Consider the following 20,007-nt stretch of genomic DNA (forward strand, 5'->3'; position numbering starts at 1 on the left):
AGGATGTCCATCATTCTTATCTTTAAAACAGACATTCTTTACGTCTGATCAATGCAAATTTTTCTTTAATGATTAAAGCAGATGTACAAGGTGTGTTTGATAGACCACGAACAGCTATTTTAGTTAGCATGAAATTCAAGTTATATCATGTATAAGCCAGAATGATGGTTACCGTATATCGATATTTGAAAATTCCATCCACTAGGGTGTCCCTGGTGGCTCAGATGGTAAAGAATCTACCTGCAGTGCAGGAGACCTGGGTTCGATCCCTGGGTTGGGAAGAACCCCTGGAGAAGGGAATGGCTATCCACTCCAGTATTCTGGCCTGGAGAATTCCATGGACTGTATAGTCCATGGGGTGGCAAAGAGTCAGATGCGACTGAGTGACTTTCACTTTCAGGGGGAGTCTTGCTTAACTGGCTGTCTTAGTCTGTTTAGTCCTCTGTAATAGGATACCATACTGTTCATGGGGTTCTCAAGGCAAGAATACTGAAGTGGTTTGCCATTCCCTTCTCCAGTGGACCGCGTTTCGTCAGAACTCTCCAACATGACCTATCCGTCTTGGGTAGCCCTGCATGGCATGGCTCATAGTTTCACTAAGTTAGATAAGGTTTTGGTCCATGTGATCAGATTGGTTAGTTTTCTGTGATTGTGGTTTTCAGTCTGTCTGCCCTCTGATGGAGAAGGATAAGAGGCTTATGGAAGCTTCCTGATGGGAGAGACTGACTGAGGGGAAACCAGAGACATTACTTTGCCAACAAAGGTCCATCTAGTCAAAGCTATGGTTTTTCCAGTGGTCATGTATAGATGTGAGAGTTGGACTATAAAGAAACCTGACACCAAAGAGTTGATGCTTTTGAGCTGTGGTGTTGGAGAGGACTCTTGAGAGTCCCTTGGATTGCAAGGAGATCCAACCAGTCCATCCTAAAGGAGATCAGTGCTGAATATTCATTAGAAGGACTGATGCTGAAGCTGAAACTCCAATACTTTGGCCACCTGATGTGAAGAATTTACTCATTTGAAAAGACCCTAGCCCCGGAACCCACGGCGGCAGGCAGCTGGGGGTGGGGGGGCGGCCGTGGTGTAGAGGCTGTAGCTGTGCGCGGGGACTGGGCGCGGTGGCTGCAGTTGTTACAGAGCTGACGAGAAACTACTAAAGTTCCTGTGGACGCAAAGTAGAATTTCATAAGAGCATAATGGATGGAGAAGAGAAAACCTATGGTGGCTGTGAGGGCCCTGATGCCATGTATGTCAAATTGATATCTTCAGATGGTCATGAGTTTATTGTAAAGAGAGAACATGCGCTAACATCAGGAACAATAAAAGCCATGTTGAGTGGCCCAGGTCAGTTTGCTGAGAATGAAACTGACGAAGTCAATTTTAGAGAGATCCCTTCACATGTGCTATCGAAAGTATGCATGTATTTTACCTACAAGGTTCGCTACACTAACAGCTCCACGGAGATTCCTGAATTCCCAATTGCACCTGAAATTGCACTGGAACTGCTGATGGCTGCGAACTTCCTAGATTGTTAAATAAAATAAATTATAATAAACTGTTAACTCTTTTTCAGTATTTAATACCTGTAGTTCAGTTAGTGATTTTTTTCATATATAGCATGTTGCCTGTGTGCAGTTGAACTTTAAAGTTCATTGCAAAGCAGATTATCTTCTGTTCTTTTGCATAGCAATCAGAGTTGAAGTTTGTTTGCTATATCAACAAATTAAGGACATTTTCACAAATTGAGAAATAAAGAAATATACCAATTTGTAAAAAAGAAAAGAAAAGAAAAGACCCTGATGCTGGGAAAGATTGAAGGTGGAAGGAGAAGGGGGCTGACAGAGGATTAGATGGTTGGATGGCATCACCGACTTGATGGACATGGGTTTGGGTAAACTCTGGGAGTTGGTGATGGACAGGGAGGCCTGGCATGCTGCAGTCCTTGGGATCGCAAACAGTCGAACATGACTGAGGGACTGAACTGAACTGATAGGATACCATGGCAGGACCAAGGACCAAACTTGATCACTCAAGAGCTTTTGTGTTTTATTAAAATATAAAAAGGGACAGAGAAAGCTCCTGACATAGACTTCAGGAGGGGGACAGAGAATGCCCCCCTTGCCAGTCTTATCAAAGGAGCTATATACTTTATTATAGTAAAGAGTCTTAGCAGACCCACTCCCACAATATAAGTTAACCAGATTAGAACAAACAACAGAAAGGTCTTACCAGACCCACTCCTAAAACATAAGATTAAGAGAACAAGATTAGTCAGAAGGTTCTTGTTAAGGAGAAACATGTCCATGAGCAAGATACATTGTTATATAGACTAAGACAAAGCAATGAAGGAAAACAGTTTGTCCTTTTCTGCTCCTCAAGAGCCCCAGACGGCTTTCTCCTCCTTGAGGACCCTGGACTTCTTATCAACCTACCTAAGAATTGACTCTCTCAGTGGCTTATGAACAACAGACATTTCTCACAGTTCTAGAGGCTGGAAGTGTAAGATCAAAGTGCTGAGAGATTTGGTGAGAACTCACCTTATGGTTCATGGACTTGCCTTCTTACTGTGTCCCCACATGGAATCGGGGAGCTCTCTGGGGTTTCTTTAGCTCTACCTTCCTGACCTAATCACCTTCCACAAAGGCCCCACTTTCTCATACCAGCACCTTGGGGGTTACATTTTAATATCTGAATTTTGGGAGGCCATCAAATGGTCTACAGCACTGCCTAACAGGATTTTTGCTCAAGGCAGGTCAAGGATGTACATATAAGCCAAAGGTGGGGGATAAAAAACTAGACATCATGGGTTGGCATCAAGCATCAAGCATCTCTTACTAAATTGACCTAGCATGATCCTTTGCTAAAGGCACTGCCCAGGATGAACACAGATGCCCAAGATGAACACAGAAGCCTGGTCTAGATGAGGGCTTAGAGGAGCCTGGCTGGAATTTGGTCAAGAAGAGCCTTTGGCATGATTAAAGCTTGAACTTGCATTAAGACTTCGGGGCACTGGAAGTTGCCCTCTGGTTTGTGGGAGCTGATGGGCGTTTGCATGCTTTGCTGTGATGTCCAGAATGACTGGGAGAACTGTCAGTGTTCTTAGAAACTTCGAAGTTGGTATTTTATGGAATGTAATATTGGGAAAATTGAAATGTATACAGTATTGCTTTGGGAGTGTCATTCCACAGAGCTGTTGGTGTCAGATGGGACCCTGATGTTCTACCCATCTTGTCAAAGTGGGGTCCTTCATACGGTTATCTTCAAGACAGGCACCCACCTCCTGGTGAATAAAACGTATGCCTGTCCTCCTTGGGGAATCAGGTGGGAATGGGCTTAGGTCAAGTATCTGCAGCCCTGGAACTTCCAGGCCTAGTTCCAGGTTTTCTTTTTAAAATAACGGAGTGATCCTCTCTTTCTTCCATCTCGTGTAGCCCTTCAGTATCTGGAGATATCTGTTTCGTTTCCCCCTGCACCTTGCCCGCTGACCCTCTCCAGCAGATTGTCCAGTCTTTAGCCCAGGTTGTCCATTCTTTAGCCTATAGTGATCCTCTCTTTCTTCCATCTCATGTAGCCCCTCAGTATCCAGAGATATCCATTTTCTTTCTCCCCGCACCTTGCCCGCTGACCCTCTCCAGCAGGTTGTCCATTCTTTAGCCTAGAGTGATGCTCTCTCTCTTCTATCTCATGTAGCCCCTTGTATCCGGAGATAACCATTTTGTTTCCCCCGCACCTTGCCCGCTGACCGTCTCCAGCAGGTTGTCCATTCTTTAGCCTTAATACCTGCATTGCTGCCACCGTTCTGCCTTGGCCTGGTTTCCAGACATTTCACTAACACGACAGTTTTTCTCTGTAGTTACCATAGACAGCCTGCTGTACCTGTCAGGGGTTTGTTGTAGTAACAAACAGCCCCACGTCCTGACGATGCACCATACAGAGGTTATTTCTCTCATCCACTGGATGTGCCTCATGGGCCTTGTAGGGGAGGGGAAAAACCTTTTCCACCCATCCTTTTATCCTTTCCCAAGGTCTATGAATTAAACTGACAGCAGACAGATTACTGAAAGTGAAAGTGTCTGACTCTTTTGCAACCCCATGGATTGTCCGTGGAATTCTCCCAGCCAGAATACTGGAGCGGGTAGCCTTTCCCTTCTCCAGGGGATCTTCCCAACCCAGGGATCGAACCCAGGTCTCCTGCGTTGCAGGCAGATTCTTTACCAGCTGAGCCACAAGGGAAGTCCAAGAATACTGGAGCGGGTTAACAGAAGAAACAGGATACCGAGTTTCCTCCTATGCTTTTAAGTCTCTGTGTATGGCCGCTCCTAGAAAGAACTGAAGACAAATTGGTGGTACACCCTGGGATTATTTACCTTTTTTTAAAAAAAGGACCACAAACTGTGGAGAAGTGACTAAGGAAAGGGGATCTGGACTTCTGGGTTTGGAGGAGGAGATGTGGGAAGGTAATTAAGGAAATGTATGAAAGTGAAAGAATTAGTCATTCAGTCGTGTCTGACTCTTGGTGACCCCGTGAACTACAGACCACCAGGCTCCTCTGTCCATGGAACTCTCTAGGCAAGAATACTAGAGTGGAATGCCATTTCCTTCTCCAGGGGATCTCTCCAACCCAGGGATCGAACCCAGGTCTCCCACGTTACGGGCAGACCCTTCACCAGCAGAGCGGCCAGGTAAGCCACAGGAAACGTGTGGGAGTAACCAATAATAGCTAAGGGCTTTTATGCAGACTCGTCTCAGTCCCGTCGCAGGTGGTGAGTCCCTCTCCTTTTTTTCTGGTATGAGAGAGAGGGAGTACCTTTACAAATGGACATTTTCTCTAAAAATGGGAAACTTCTGCCCAGCTTATAAGCAGAGTGAAGTGAAAGCCACTCAGTTGTGCCCGACTCTTTGTGACCCATGGACTATACAGTCCATGGAATTCTCCAAGCCAGAATACTGGAGTGGGTAGCCTCTCCCTGTTGTAAGCAGAGAGAGAAGCTCAAAATCATCAGTAGAGCAAAGGAGCCTATTTTGGGGTGGCATGTCCTGAGCCCCTTTAGCCTCTTTGGGGATTTTACTGCAATGCATCTTCTTTGAGGAGGCCAGTTCACAGACTCTACCATCTGGAACATTGCCAAGTGCCAGGACGGGGGTCACCAGCTCTCAAAGCCAGTTACTTCAGCAAATGCCAGTGGGTGACCCTCCGGCTTAAAAAGCCCTCAGTTATTTTGAACCACTGGGACCCAAGGCTCAGGTCTCTTTAGTGATGGCTAGTAGCATCTGTTTGGGCCTCAGCTACCTTAGGAAGTGGTGGAAACCCAGTGGACATCACAGTCCAGGCAGCCTGAGAACACAGAGCTTATCTGGACTCCCCTCTGTTGGATTTGGGGGCTCACTGCAACAGCCAGCTCCCAGCAGAGGGGCTGTGCACAGGCTCCTGGGACAAAGGAGAAGACAGCAAGCTGATACACGACCCTTCAGTCCACGATGATCCAGAGCTGATTTTATTAGATGCAGAGGATTTTTCTGTTTAGGTATCTGGGGTTACCCATTTCTGGAAGCCTTTCTTCTCAGATGAGAGCTGCTATGACCCTCTGTCCAGTTTGTACTTTCTGTATCTGGGAAGCGAAGAATGTGAGCCAGGGCTCCTTCCTCTGCTTTATTCAGTTTCTACCTGCATTCTCTCTCAAGGACAGGGCAGGTGGGCCATCAGAAAGTGTTCCTGGGGGGTCCATCAGACAAGAAACCTGTACGTCCTCATAAGGAGGGGGACAGGCAAGTGGTGACCTATTGGAAAACTCTGTTCTGCCTAGATTGCAGTACCAGCTTCCTGGATCCAGGTCCTATGCAGAGGGAAGAGGGGAGATGTTGCTTAAGGTATAAACTTGTAACCAGTAGATAAATAAGTACTAGAGATCTGTTGCACAGTATAGTGATTATGGTCACCAATTCTGTATTATAAACCTAAAGTTGCTAAGAGATTAGATCTTAATTGTTCCTTCTACAAATAAGCAACACTGATTATGTGATGTTAATAAGTGGTGTTAATTAAGAGGTGTTAATTAGTGCTATGGTGGTAATTATATTGCAATATATAAATGTATCAAATCAACACATACACCCTACATTCATGCATTGTTATATGCCAGTTATGGGCCTCCCTGTATGGATCACAATAAACTGTGGAAAATTCTGAGAGAGATGGGAATACCAGACCACCTGACCTGCCTCTTGAGAAACCTATATGCAGGTCAGGAAGCAACAGTTAGAACTGGACATGGAACAACAGACTGGTTCCAAATAGGAAAAGGAGTACATCAAGGCTGTATATTGTCACCCTGCTTATTTAACTTCTATGCAGAGTACATCATGAGAAACACTGGACTGGAAGAAGCACAAGCTGGAATCAAGATTGTCAGGAGAAATATCAATAACCTCAGATATGCAGATGACACCACCCTTATGGCAGAAAGTGAAGAGGAACTAAAAAGCCTCTTGATGAAAGTGAAAGAGGAGAGTGAAAAAGTTGGCTTAAAGCTCAACATTCAGAAAACGAAGATCATGGCATCCGTTCCCATCACTTCATGGGAAATATATGGCGAAACTGTGGAAACAGTGTCAGACTTTATTTTTTTGAGCTCCAAAATCACTGCAGATGGTGATTGCAGCCATGAAATTAAAAGACACTTACTCCTTGGAAGGAAAGTTATGACCAAGCTAGATAGCATATTAAAAAGCAGAGACTTTACTTTGCTGACAAAGGTCCGTCTAGTCAAGGCTATGGTTTTTCCAGTGGTCATGTATGGATGTGAGATTTGGACTACAAAGAAAGCTGGGTGCTGAAGAACTGATGCTTTTGAACTGTGGTGCTGGAGAAGACTCTTCTGAGTCCCTAGAACTGCAAGGAGATCCAACCAGTCCATCCTAAAGGAGACCAGTCCTGGGTGTTCATTGGAAGGACCAATGCTGAAGCTGAAACTCCAATACTTTGGCCACCTGATGTAAAGAACTGACTCATTAGAAAAGGCCCTGATGCTGGGAGGGATTGAGGGCAGGAGAAGGGGATGACAGAGGATGAGATGGCTGGATGATATCACCGACTTGATGCGCATGAGTTTGAGTGAACTCCGGGAGTTGGTGATGTACAGAGAGGCCTGGCATGCTGCGATTCATGGGGTCGCAAAGAGTCAGACACAGCTGAGCGACTGGTAGCTCAGCTGGTAAAGCTGGTAGCTACCAACTGGTAGCTCAGCTGGTAACTAACTAACTGGTAGCTCAGCTGGTAAAGAATCTGCCTGCAATGCAGGAGACCCCAGTTCGATTCCTGGGTTGGGAAGATCTGCTGGAGAAGGGAATGGCTACCCACTCTAGTATTCTGGCCTGGAGAATTCCATGGACTGTAGAATTCTCTACATGGGTTGCAAAGAGTTGGACATGACTGAGTGACTTTCACTTTCATATAAATGTATCAAATCAACACATTGTATACCCTACACTCATGCATTGCTATATGCCAATTATGGGCTTCCCTGGTAGCTCAGCTGGTGAAGGATCCACCTGCAATGCAGGAGACCCCGATCTGGTCCCTGGGTCGGGAAGATCTGCTGGAGAAGGGACAGGCTACCCACTCCAGTATTCTTGGGCTTTCCTGGTGGCTCAGCTGGTAAAGAATCTGCCTGCAATGCAGGACACCTGGGTTCTATCCCTGTGTTGGGAAGATCCCCTGGAGAAGGGAAAGGCTACCCACTCCAGTATTCTGGCCTGGAGAATTCCATGGACTGTATAGTACATGAGGTCGCAAAGAGTTGGACATGACTGAACAATTTTCACTTACTTCACTATGCCAATTTTATGTCAGTAGGAGTTTAGAAGATGGTTCTGTGAAGTCTCTTTGAAGTAAAAAGGAAGTCACAGGTCTTAATCCTGGGCGGCACGTCACGTGGGGAGCAGGAGAGCCTCAGATTTTGGCCCCTCCTTGGTTAAAGGAGGGCCTCATGATATAAATCATGCCTGCTATTCTGTGACCTCTTGAGGCCCAAGTCTTATAAAGGGGACATGGAGAAGAAATGATCTGTGAGAATTCAGAAAGACCTGCTGGCTGAGTGACACTGGTGACAGTAAGAGGAAAGTTGATTTTTATTTTAAGCAAATTCATGGTGTTGTCCGATAAAACATAAGACAGGAAAAGAAAGAATATCTGGAAAAGCAGACATTGGCCTTTTGTTTAGACATGTACCTGGATAGGTTTTATTCTGGAGAAGAGTTCAGTCATTTCCAGTGATACTTACATAGACATAAGACATGTTTCAGAATTTACATTGCTGATGTTACTTAAATATTTTTTAAAAATTTTATTTTCAGAAACCATGGAAATGGTATAAAACTTTATTCCAAAAGGCTGATAGTGAAATTTTGAGTCTCTCTCAATTGAAGGTTTTCTCGGTTCCAAGTTTCCATTTTCAAGACTGAATTTCTTGTATATGCTTTCAAAGGTGCATATTCAAGCATGTATTATTTTTATCTAAATGATGCCATAGTATGCATACTGTTCTACAACTTGCCTTTAGTTAAACCTACCAAGTTACCAGGACATGTAATAACTATCTGGTTCTTCTTAATGACTCCCCTTTTCCCTTTGAAGCTTTGAGATTGTTTCCAATTATTTTATCATGAAGGTGATATATTTTTCTGCCCAGTAACTTGAGGCAAACAAATAGGACATTAATAATGAATGTCTGGGACTGATACAACATTTTTACAAATACTTCTTACATATCCCACATCATGCTGGTATGGGGGCAACAGGTTTTGTACAACCTGATGTACAAAAGAAAATACAAATTAAAAATAAACAACTTAATTCTCCCTGCAGAAATTAGGGGACATGTCCCTCCTTCTTTTTCTTTCATAATTTCTTCCTCTGCCCTTTTCACATCTATGTAAATCTTTTTAGTGGCTACACTTTCTAGTCTCCTATCTCAGGAATGTTTCCCCAAGCACATGGAACTTATCTCTGAAATGTAATTGTAGGGAAAGAAAAAACTTTCCCTCTGCCCTCTTAGATTCAATATCTGAGGCCTGCAAATTAACATGACAAAAGACAGATTAACACAGGAAAAGGCATACAAATTGTATTGATTGATGTTAATATTTTTACATGCTTGTGGAGACTCATAGCAAAAAGTGAAAATCCAAGAAATGGTTTGACTCAGAAGCTTATATATCATTTTACCAAAAGGTACTAAATTGTGGGAAGGTGAGTAACAAATGTATAGCCAGTAAATGTCGTTTAATAAGGTTTGTTTGTTACTCATCAGGGTGCTAACTTTCCATCTTCTTCATGCCCATAAAATTGCTTCAGGAAGAGGCTTTCTGGCAGTCCTCATTTCTCAGAAGTTTCTGCTTTTAGTTAGATAAGGGAAGCTCTGAGAAGGTGGCTTTCTACATCTATCGATTCTCGGTTGGCATCAGCTCAAAATAATCCTTATGCCAAAGTGGCATAGTTTGGGTGGCATATTTGGACCCTCTTAATATTTTTTGGGCTCCAAAATCACTGCAGATGGTGACTGCAGCCATGAAATTAAAAGACGCTTACTCCTTGGAAGAAAAGTTATGACCAACCTAGATAGCATATTCAAAAGCAGAGGCATTACTTTGCCGACTAAGGTCCGACTAGTCAAGGCTATGGTTTTTCCCGTGGTCATGTATGGATGTGAGAGTTGGACTGTGAAGAAGGCCGAGCGCTGAAGAATTGATGCTTTTGAACTGTGGTGTTGGAGAAGACTCTTGAGAGTCCCTTGGACTGCAAGGAGATCCAACTAGTCCATTCTGAAGGAGATCAGCCCTGGGATTTCTTTGGAAGGAATGATGCTAAAGCTGAAACTCCAGTACTTTGGCCACCTCATACGAACAGTTGACTCATTGGAAAAGATTCTGATGCTAGGAGGGATTGGGGGCAGGAGGAGAAGGGGACGACAGAGGATGAGATGGCTGGATGGCATCACTGACTAGATGGACGTGAGTCTGAGTGAACTCCAGGAGTTGGTGATGGACAGGGAGGCCTGGCGTGCTGCGATTCATGGGGTTGCAAAGAGTCGGACACGACTGTGCGACTGAACCGAACTGAATAATCATCAATGAATATAATGCCCGTTTCCCAACTTCCTCGGAGGAAATGAGCCTAACTATCCCTTGCAAATGTATCTAAAGTATTGAATGGGTTGCATCTACTCAGCTCTGTAAAAGAATGAAATTTCGCACAAGCAACTATATGCAACTATAAAATGGACAACCTGGAAGGAATGGACAAATTCTTAGAAAATTACAACATTCCAAGACTGAACCAGAAAGAAATAGAAATCATGAACAGACCAATCACAAGTAATAAAATTGAAACTGTGATTTTAAAAGTTTCAAAAAAAACCAAAAGTCCAGGACCAGATAGCGTCACAGGCGAATTCTATCAAACATTTAGAGAAGAGCTAACATCTCTCCTTCTCAAACACTTCCTCCAAAAATGCAGAGGCAGGAACACTCCCAAATTCATTCTATGAGGTTGCCATCATCCTAATGCCAAAATCAGACAAATATATCAAAAAAGAAAAAAAGAAAATTATAGACCAATATCACTGATGAACATAGCCATAAAAATTCTCAACAAAATACAAGCAACTAAATCTAACAACACATTAAAAGGATCATACACCACAATCAAGAGAGATTTTTCCCAAGGATGCAAGAATGTTCAATATATGCAAATCAATCAACATGATACACCAAACTAACATTAAGAGTAAAAATATGATCATCTCAATAGATGCAGAAAAAGTTTGTGATGAAATACCCATTTGTGATGAAAACTCTCTAGAAAATGGGCATAGAGGGAATATATCTCAACATAGGAAAGGCCATATTTGATAAACCCACAGCAAACATCATTCTTAATGATGAAAAACTTGGAAGCATTTCCTCCTAGATCAGGAAAAGACAAGGATGTCCATTTTCATCACTATTATCCAACACGTTAACAGTTTTGGAAGTCCTAGCCATGGCAATCAGAGAAGAAAATGAAATAAAAGGAATCTAAAACGGAAAAGAAGTAAAATTGTCACTGTTTGCAGATGACATGATACTATACATACGAAATCCTAAAGATGCCACCAGAAAACTACTGTGCTTAGTCAGTCAGTTGTGTCCAACTCTTTGTGACCCCATGGACTGCAGCCTGACAGGTTCCTCTGTCCATGGGGATTCTCCAGGCAAGAATACTGGGGGGGAGGAGGGGTGGCGGGCGGTGGTCGCCATGCCCTCCTCCAGGGGATCTTCCCAATCCAAGAACTGAACCCAGGTCTACCTCATTGCAGGTGGATTCTTTACCCTCTGAGCCACCACGGAAGCCCTGGGAAAACTACTGAGCTAATCAATGAATTTGGTAAAATTGCAGGATACAGAATTAATGCACATCTGGTCCTGGTCTTTTGTTTGTTTGGAATTAATGCACAGAAGTCTCTTGCAGTCTTCAAGACACTTTGGACTATAGCAGACCAAGCTCCGTTGTCTATGGGGTTTTAGACTAGAATACTGGAGTGTTTGCTATGACCAGTGCCTTCTCTTGGCAAAACTCTGTTAGCTTTTGCCCTGCTTCATTTGTACTCCAAAGCCAAACTTGCCTGTTACTCCAGGTATCTCTTCACTTCCTACTTTTGCATTCCTATGCAAAAAAATGACATCTTTTTAGGTGTTAGTTCTAGAAGGTCTTGTAGGTCTTCATAGAACTGTTCAACTTCAGCATTAGTGGTTGGGGGCATAGACTTGGATTACTATGACATTGAATGGTTTCCCTTGGAAATGAATCAAGATCATTCTGTTGTTTTTGAGACTGCACTGCATTTCAGACTCTTCTGTTGACTATGAGGGCTACTCCATTTCTTCTAAGGGGTTCTTGCCCACAGTAGTAGATATAATGGTCATCTGAGTTAAATTTGCCCATTCTGGTCCATTTTAGTTCACTGATTCCTAAAATGTTGATGTTCACTCTTGCCATCTGTTTGACTGCTTCCAATTAACCTTGATTCATGGAGCTTAATTCCAGGTTCCTATGTAATATTGTTCTTTATAGCATTGGACTTTACTTTCACCACAAGGCACGTCTACAACTGGGCATCATTTCCACTTTGGCTCAGCCTCTTCATTCCTTCTGGAGCTTTCTCTGCTCTTCTCCAGTAGCATATTGGACACCTACCAACCTAGGGTGTTGGGTTCATCTTTCAGTGTCCTATCTTTTTGCCTTTTCATACTGTTCATGAAGTTCTCAAGGCAAGAATGGTGAAGTGGTTTGCCATTCCCTTCTCCAGTGGACCATACTTTGTCAGAACTCTCCACCATGATCCATCCATCTTGGGTGGCCCTACGTGGCATGGCTCATAGTTTCACTGAGTTACAGAAATTTCTGATTCATGTAATCATTTTGGTTAGTCTTCTGTGATTGTGGTTTTTATTATGTCTGCTCTCTGATGAAGGATAAACTTATTTTGAGGATAAGAGGCTTGTGAAGGTTCCTGATGGGAGGGACTAGTTGTGAGGAAAACTGGGTCTTGCTCTGGTGGGTGGGGCTATGCTCATTAAATTTTTAATCCAATTTTCTACTGGTGGTGTGTGGGGGGGGGTGGGGGGCGGTGGCCTGAGGCCAAACTATGGTAGGGGTATGGTGGTAATTCTGACCTCGAACAAAAGGACTTATGCCAGCATGCCGCACCCCCAGGACTGCTGCCGTCAGTGCCCTGACCCTGTGGCAGGACACTTTTGACTCACGCCTCCACCAGAGACTCCCAAACACTCATAGGCAAGTCTGGCTCAGTCTCTTGTGGGGTCACTGCTCTTTTCTCCTGGGCCCTGATGTGCACAAGGTTTTGTTGTGCCCCAGAAGAGTCTCTTTCTCCCCAGTCTTGTGGAAGTTCTGTAATCAAATCCTGCTAACTTTCAAACTCAGATTCCCTTGGGCTTCTTAGTCCTGTCACCAGATCCCCAGGTTAAACTGGAAGTCTGTTGTGGGGCCTAGAAGTTTTGCAACAGTGTGAGAACTCCTTTGGTATAATTGTTCTCCAGTTTGTAGATCACCCACATGGTAGCTCTAGAGTGGGGCTAATGCAATCCCCTTTAAGAGGACTTACACCGCATGCCATGCCTCCCAGGCTGCTGCTGCGCTGTCCCCATAGCAGGCTACTGCTGATGCATGCCTCCACAGGACATCATCAAACTCTCAAAGGCAGGTCTGGCTCAGTCTCCTGTGGGGTCACTGCTCCTTTCACTGGGTCCTGGTGCCCACAAAGTTTTGTTGGTGCCCTCCAAAAATCTCTGGTAGGTATGAGGTTTGATTTTAAATGTGATCGTGCCCCTCCTATGGTCTCATTGCAGCTTCTCCTTTGTCCCTGGACATTTTTTTTTTTAACTCCTTATTGCAAAATTCAAACTTAAATTGAAAAAAGTAGGGAAAAACCACTAAGCCATTCAGGTATGACCTACATAAAATCCCTTATGATTATACAGTGGAAGTGACAAATGGATTCAAGGGATTAGACCTGGTAGACAGAACACCTGAATAACAATGGACAGAAGTTCTTAACATGGTGCAGGAGGTGGCGATCAAAACAATCCCCAAGAGGTAGAAGTGCAAAAAATCAAAATGGTTGTCTGAGAAGGCCTTACAAATAGCTGAGAAAAGAAGTGCAAAGCAAATGAGAAAAGGAAAGTTATACTCATCTGAATGCAGAGTTCCAAAGAATAGCAAGGAAAGATCAGAAAGCCTTAAGTAAACAATGCAAATAAACAGATAAAAACATTAGAATGGAAAAGACTAGAGATCACTTCAAGAAAATTAGAGATACCAAGGGAACATTTAATGCAAAGATGGGCACAACAAAAGAAAGAAATGGTATGGACCTAACAGAAACAGAAGGGATTAAGAAGAGGTGGCAAGACTACAGAAGAACTATACAAAAAAGGTCTTAATGACTCGGACAACCACAATGGTTTAGGCACTCACCTAGAGCCAGACATCCTGGAGTGTGAAGTCAGGTGGGCCTTAGGAAGCATTACTACAAACAAACCTAGTGGAGGTGATGGAATCCCAGCTGAGGTATTTCAGATCCTAAAAGATGATTCTATTAAAGTGCTGCACTCAATATAACAGTAAATATGGAAAACTCAGCAGTGGTCACAGGACTGGAAAAGGTCAGTTTTCATTCCAATCCCAAAGAACGGCAATGACAAAGAATGCTCAAACTACTGTACAATTGCATTCATTTTACATGCTAACAAGGTGTAATGTTCAAAATCCTTCAACTTAGACTTCAACAGTACTTGAACTGATAAATTCCAAATGTACAAGCTTGATTTAGAAAAGTCAGAGGAGCCAGAGATCAGATTAGCCACATCTGTTGGATCATAGAAAAAGCAAGGGAATTCCAGAAAAAAACATCTACTTCTGCTTCATTGACGGCGCTAAAGCTTTTGACTGTCTGGATGACAACAAACTGTGGAAAATTCTTACAGAGATGGGAATACCAGACCACTTTATCTGAGGCCACTTATCCTGAGAAACCTGTATGCAGGTCAAGAAGCAATAGTTAGAACCAGACGTGGAACAACAAACTGGTTCCAAATTGGGAAAGGAGTACATCAAGACGGTATATTGTCACCCTGCTTATTTAACTTCCATGCAGAGTACATCATGCAAAATGCCAGGCTGGATGAAGCACAAGCTGGAATCAAAATAGCCAGGAGAAATATCAATAACCTCAAACATACAGATGACACCACCCTAATGGCAGAAAGCAAAGAGGAACTAAAGAGCCTCTTGATGAAGTGAAAGAGTAGAGTAAAAAAACTAACTTAAAATTCAACATTCAGAAAACTAAGGTCATGGTATCTGGTCCTACCACTTCAGGGCAAATAGATGGGGAGAAATGAAAAACAATGACAGATTTTACTTTCTTGGGTTCCAAAATCACTGTGAATGGTGACTGCAGCCACAAAATTAAAATGCACTTGCTCTTTGGAAGAAAAGCTATGACTAACCTAGACAGCATACTAAAAAGCAGAATCATCACTTTGCCGACAAAATCTATCTAGTCAAATCTATGGTTTTTCCAGTAGTCATGTATGGATGTAATAGTTGGACCATAATGAAGGCTGAGCATGTTAGAATTGATGCTTTCTAACTGTTGTGCTAAAGACTCTTGAGAGTCCCTTGGACAGCAAGGAGATCAAACCAGTCAATCCTAAAGGAAATCAACACTGAATATTCACTGAAAAGACTGATGCTGAAGCTGAAGCTTTAATCCTTTGGCCAGCTGATACAAAGAGCTGACTCACTGGAAAAGACCCAGATGCTGGGAAAGATTGAGGGCAGGAAGAGAAGGGGAAGATAGAGGATGAGGTTGTTGGATGGCATCATCGACTAATGGACATGAGTTTGAGATAGTGAAAGGTAGGGAAGCCTGGCGTGCTGCAGTCCATGCGGTGGCAAAGAGTTGGACAATACTGAACAACTGAACAACAGCAACATACTGGAGTGGGTTGCCATTTCCTCTTCCAGAGAATCTTCCTGACCCAGGGTTCAAACCTGCATCTTCTGCACTGGGAGGCAGATTCTTTATCTACTGAGCCATTGGGGATGCCGTTCTTACACTAACAATGAAAGAAGACCAGAAGGAAAAATTAAGGAAAAAATTCCAAGTACCATTGCAACCAAATGAATAAAATGCCTGGGAATAAACCTACCTAAAAAGGCAAAAGGCCTGTACTCAGAAAACTATAAAATACTGATGAAATATATCAGAGATGACACAAACACATGGAGATATATTCCATGTTCTTGGAATGAACCAATATTGTGAAAATGACTATACTATCCAAAGCAGTCTACATATTCAGTGCAATCTCTTTCAAATTACCAATGGCATTTTCCAGATAATTAGAACAACAACAAAAAAATCTGTACAACTTTTATGGAAACAGAAAAGACCCTGAATAGAAAAAGCAATCTTGAGAAAGAAAAACTGAGCTAGAGGAATCAGGCTCCCGAACTTCAGACTATAAAACAAAGCTACAGTAATCAAGATAGTAGGATATGGGCACAAAAATAGAAATATAAATCAATGGAACAGGATAGAAAGCCTGGAGATAAACCCACACACCTGTGACACCTAATCTATGCATCCGTGCACTGCTGTCACCTAGTCTATGATCATTAGATGAGAATATACAATGGAGAAAAGACAGCCTCTTCAATACGTGGTGCTGGGAAAACTAGACAGCTACATGTAAACGAAATTAGAACACTTCCTTCTACCATACATGAAAATAAACTCAAAATGGATTAAAGACATAAATATAAGGCCAGACACTCTAAAACTTTTAGAGGAAAACAGAACATTCTTTGACATAAATTACAGCAATATCTTTTTTGATCCAATTCCTAGAGTAATGAAAATAAGCAATTGTGATCTAATTAAACGTAAGCTTTTACATAGCAAAGGAAACCATGAAAAAGATGAAAAGACAACTCTCAAATGGGAGAAGAAATTGCAAATGAAGCAACTGACAAAGGATTAATCTCCAAAATATACAAGCAGCTCATGCATTTCAGTATGGGGGTGGGGGGAGAATTTAAAAATGAGGAAGAACTAAACAAACATTTCTCCAAAGAAGACATAGATGGATAACAGACACAGGAAAAGATGTTCAGCATCTCTCATTATTAGAGAAATGCAAATTGAAACTCCATGAGGGGCTTCCCTGGTGGCTTCAGTGGCAAAGAATTTGCCTGCCAACACCTGAGGCATGAGTTCAATCCCTGTTCCGGGAGGACCCGACATGCAGCTAAGCCTCTGCACCACACTACTGACCCTGTGCTCCACATCCTGGGAGCTGCAGCGACGGAAGCCCACAGCCCTTAAGCCTGTGCTCTGCAGCAAGAGAAAAGTGAAATGAGAAGCAACTAGAGAGTAGCCCCCTCTGGCCACGAATTAGAGAAAAGCCTGTGCAGCCATGAAGAACCAATGCAGCCAAAATAAATAAACACATTTATAAAAAAATTACTTGAGGTATCGATACCAAAATCAGGTTGATTATATTCTTTGCAGCCGATGATGGAGAAGCTCTATACAGGTATCAAAAACAAGACCTGGACAGTACTGTGGCTCACATCATGAGCTCCTTATTGCAAAGATGAGGCTTAAATTGAAGAAAGTAGGGGAACTACTAGGCCATTCAGGTATGACCTAAATAAGATCCCTTATGATTACGCAGTGGAAGTGACAAATAGATTCAAAGGATTATATCTGGTAGACAGAGTGCCTGAAGAAATATGGATGGAGGTTCGTAACACTGTACAGTAGGCATTGACCAAAACCATCCCAAAGAAAAAGAAATGCAAGAAGGCAAAACACTTGTCTCAGGAGGCTTTACAAATAACTGAGAAAAATGAAAGGCAAAGGAGAAAGGGAAGGATATACCCCACTGAATACAGAATTCCAGAGAATAGCAAGGAAAGATCCAGGGTGATTCGAAGGTGGAGACGGAGTCAGCGTCCTTGGAAAAATACATATTTAATTACAGATATATAGAGAGATTAGAAACGGATAGTGTAGTAGGAAAATTAGTGGAGAAAAAGAGGTTGAATAACTTGGAATTCAGCCAGAGAAACAGGGAGCAAGAAAGAAACGACATGGGGGTATCAGTCTTTCTGGAAACTGATCCAATTTCTTTATTTTTGGGTTTGCTTATATACCTTTTGATACACATAGGGATGAATACAGAGTCACGCGGGGGTCAGCAGTCCTGACCTTTATCAAAATCAGGCGCTTCACACAAAAAGGTCTTAGGGATTTTATGATCCTTTCTTTCTGATAACCAAAAACTTATTTTTTCCAAGGGTGTTTTTTCTTAAACCAGGCACCACCCTCCAAATAAAGTTACATTCCTATAGGGTGAGGGTGTAGTGAGTTACAATCAAAAAAGGAATTTATTTAACCCAAGGTTAACATGATTAATCTTAAAGGTTAATACTTATTTCTCCTATATGCTTAAAGGTTAATACTTATTTCTCCTATATGCTAGTTATATTCATTATAAGGGCAGGGAACATGGAGATTTAGCAGCAAACATCAGTCCAACAAATGAAAATCCTTTCACCAATGTTCCCCTTAAGATCTATTTAGTCTTAAGATAGTGATAAAGTTACATTTTTACATAGCAAGGACACAGTAATTTATAACAAAGTACAGTGATCTATTACAAAAGAGAAAATTCATTAACTCAAAAAGTCTAGTATTGCTAACCTTAAAAACTACTATATTTCCTTTTCTATATTCCAAATACATTGATTAATATATTCCCAGGTGCCTAAGGATATGGAGGCCTGGCGGCAATCATTGACTCAACAATGAGAAAAGCCCTATGCTAATTAAGACTTTCAAAATACTCCAAACTCTCTGTGCTGTTTATGGTTAAGAGGTAGTAAACAATCATGTGTGTAGTGGCAGAAGTATGGATAATCCTGTCACACAAGCTAGTCTGTCAGCAGAGAGGTTTGACCTAAGACACCCTTGTCACACCCAGGGTAGGGAATTAGCAAGCAATTATTGGCACAACAAATGAAAAACCCTTTACCAATATAATTCCTAACCAACCCACTATACTAATAATTTCCAACTTCCCCAAAGAATTTGCCTTTAGTAAGTCTAAAACATCTCATGCCTCTCAGGTTGGGAGGCTGTAAACAATCACATGTGGCTGGACGAACCTATACAGGCGGGCTAGATAACCTTCAGAGGAGTCCATAAGCTGAAACACTCTTGTCACGCCCAGGAATTTTTATTGACTTGGAGCTGCACGTTTACTCCTTCTCCAAGAGGAACGGTTATGGGGGAGAGCATAAAACAGACTCTGGTTTTGGGGTAGATGCTCAGGAACAGGGGGTTTCCTGAGGCTTGATCACACCTTTGCATATGCCAAGCCTCCTTCCTCATGACCTTTGCCATGGGCGGAGTTTCTCACGCTGGCCCCCGGCAACAAATAACTGAGAAAAGAAGTGAAAGGCAAAGGAGAAAGGGAAGGATATACCCCACTGAATACAGAATTCCAGAGAATAGCAAGGAAAGATAAGAAAGCCTTCTAAGTAAACAATGCAAAGAAATAGAGAAAAACAATAGAATGGGAAAGACTAGAAATCTCTTCAAGAAAATTGGAGATATCAAGGGGATATTTCAAGCAAGGATGAACATAATAAAGGACAGAAATTTTAAGGACCTAACAGAAGCAGGAAATATTAAGAGGTGGTGAGAATACACAGAACTATATATAAAAAGTCTTAATAACCATGATGGTGGGGTCATTCACGTAGAGCCAGACATCCTGGAGTGCAAAGTCAAGTGGGCCTTAGGAAGAACTACTATGAACAAAGCTAGTGAAGGTGATGGAATTCCAGCTGAGCTATTTAAAATCCTAAAAGATAGATGCTTTTAAACTGCTACAAATCATATGTCAGCAAATTTGGAAAACTCAGCAGTGGCCACAGGACTGGAAAAGGTTAGTTTTCATTCCAATCCCAAAGATGGGCAATGCCAAAGAATGTTCAAACTACCATGAAATTGTGCTCATTTTACATGCTAGCAAGGTTATGCTCAAAATCCTTCAAGCTAAGCTTCAGCAGTACTTGAACCAAGAATTTCCAGACATACAAGCTGGGTTTTGAAGAGGGAGAGGAACCAGAGATAAAACTGCCAATATTTATTGGATCATAGAGAAAGCAATGGAATTCCAGAAAATCATCTACTTCTCCTTCATTGACTATGCTAAATCCTTTCACTGTGTAGATCACACACACACACACACATACTGGAAAATTCTTAACAAGATAGGAATACCAGACCATCTTACTTGTCTCCTGAGAAGCCTGTATGTAGGCAAAGAAGCAACAGTTAGAACTGGACATGGAACAACTGACTGGTTCAA

The 20,007-nt window shown here is 42.3% G+C and overlaps 1 protein-coding gene across 1 annotated transcript; it reads left to right on the plus strand.

The window, feature by feature from the left end:
- Nucleotides 1-1,079: 1,079 nt before the first annotated feature.
- Nucleotides 1,080-1,580, plus strand: LOC120864339 (elongin-C-like). Its single transcript, XM_040241371.1, has one exon. The coding sequence runs from the start codon at nucleotides 1,197-1,199 to the stop codon at nucleotides 1,533-1,535; it is 339 nt and encodes a 112-aa protein (XP_040097305.1). The 5' UTR covers nucleotides 1,080-1,196; the 3' UTR covers nucleotides 1,536-1,580.
- Nucleotides 1,581-20,007: the final 18,427 nt, after the last annotated feature.

Source organism: Oryx dammah, unplaced genomic scaffold (assembly GCF_014754425.2).
Source record: "Oryx dammah isolate SB20612 unplaced genomic scaffold, SCBI_Odam_1.1 HiC_scaffold_5, whole genome shotgun sequence".
Classification (NCBI taxonomy): domain Eukaryota; kingdom Metazoa; phylum Chordata; class Mammalia; order Artiodactyla; family Bovidae; genus Oryx; species Oryx dammah.

Excerpts from the sequence above, each read along its gene's own strand:
- LOC120864339 (XM_040241371.1), top strand. The coding sequence starts at position 1,197 with ATGGATGGAGAAGAGAAAACCTATGGTGGCTGTGAGGGCCCTGATGCC.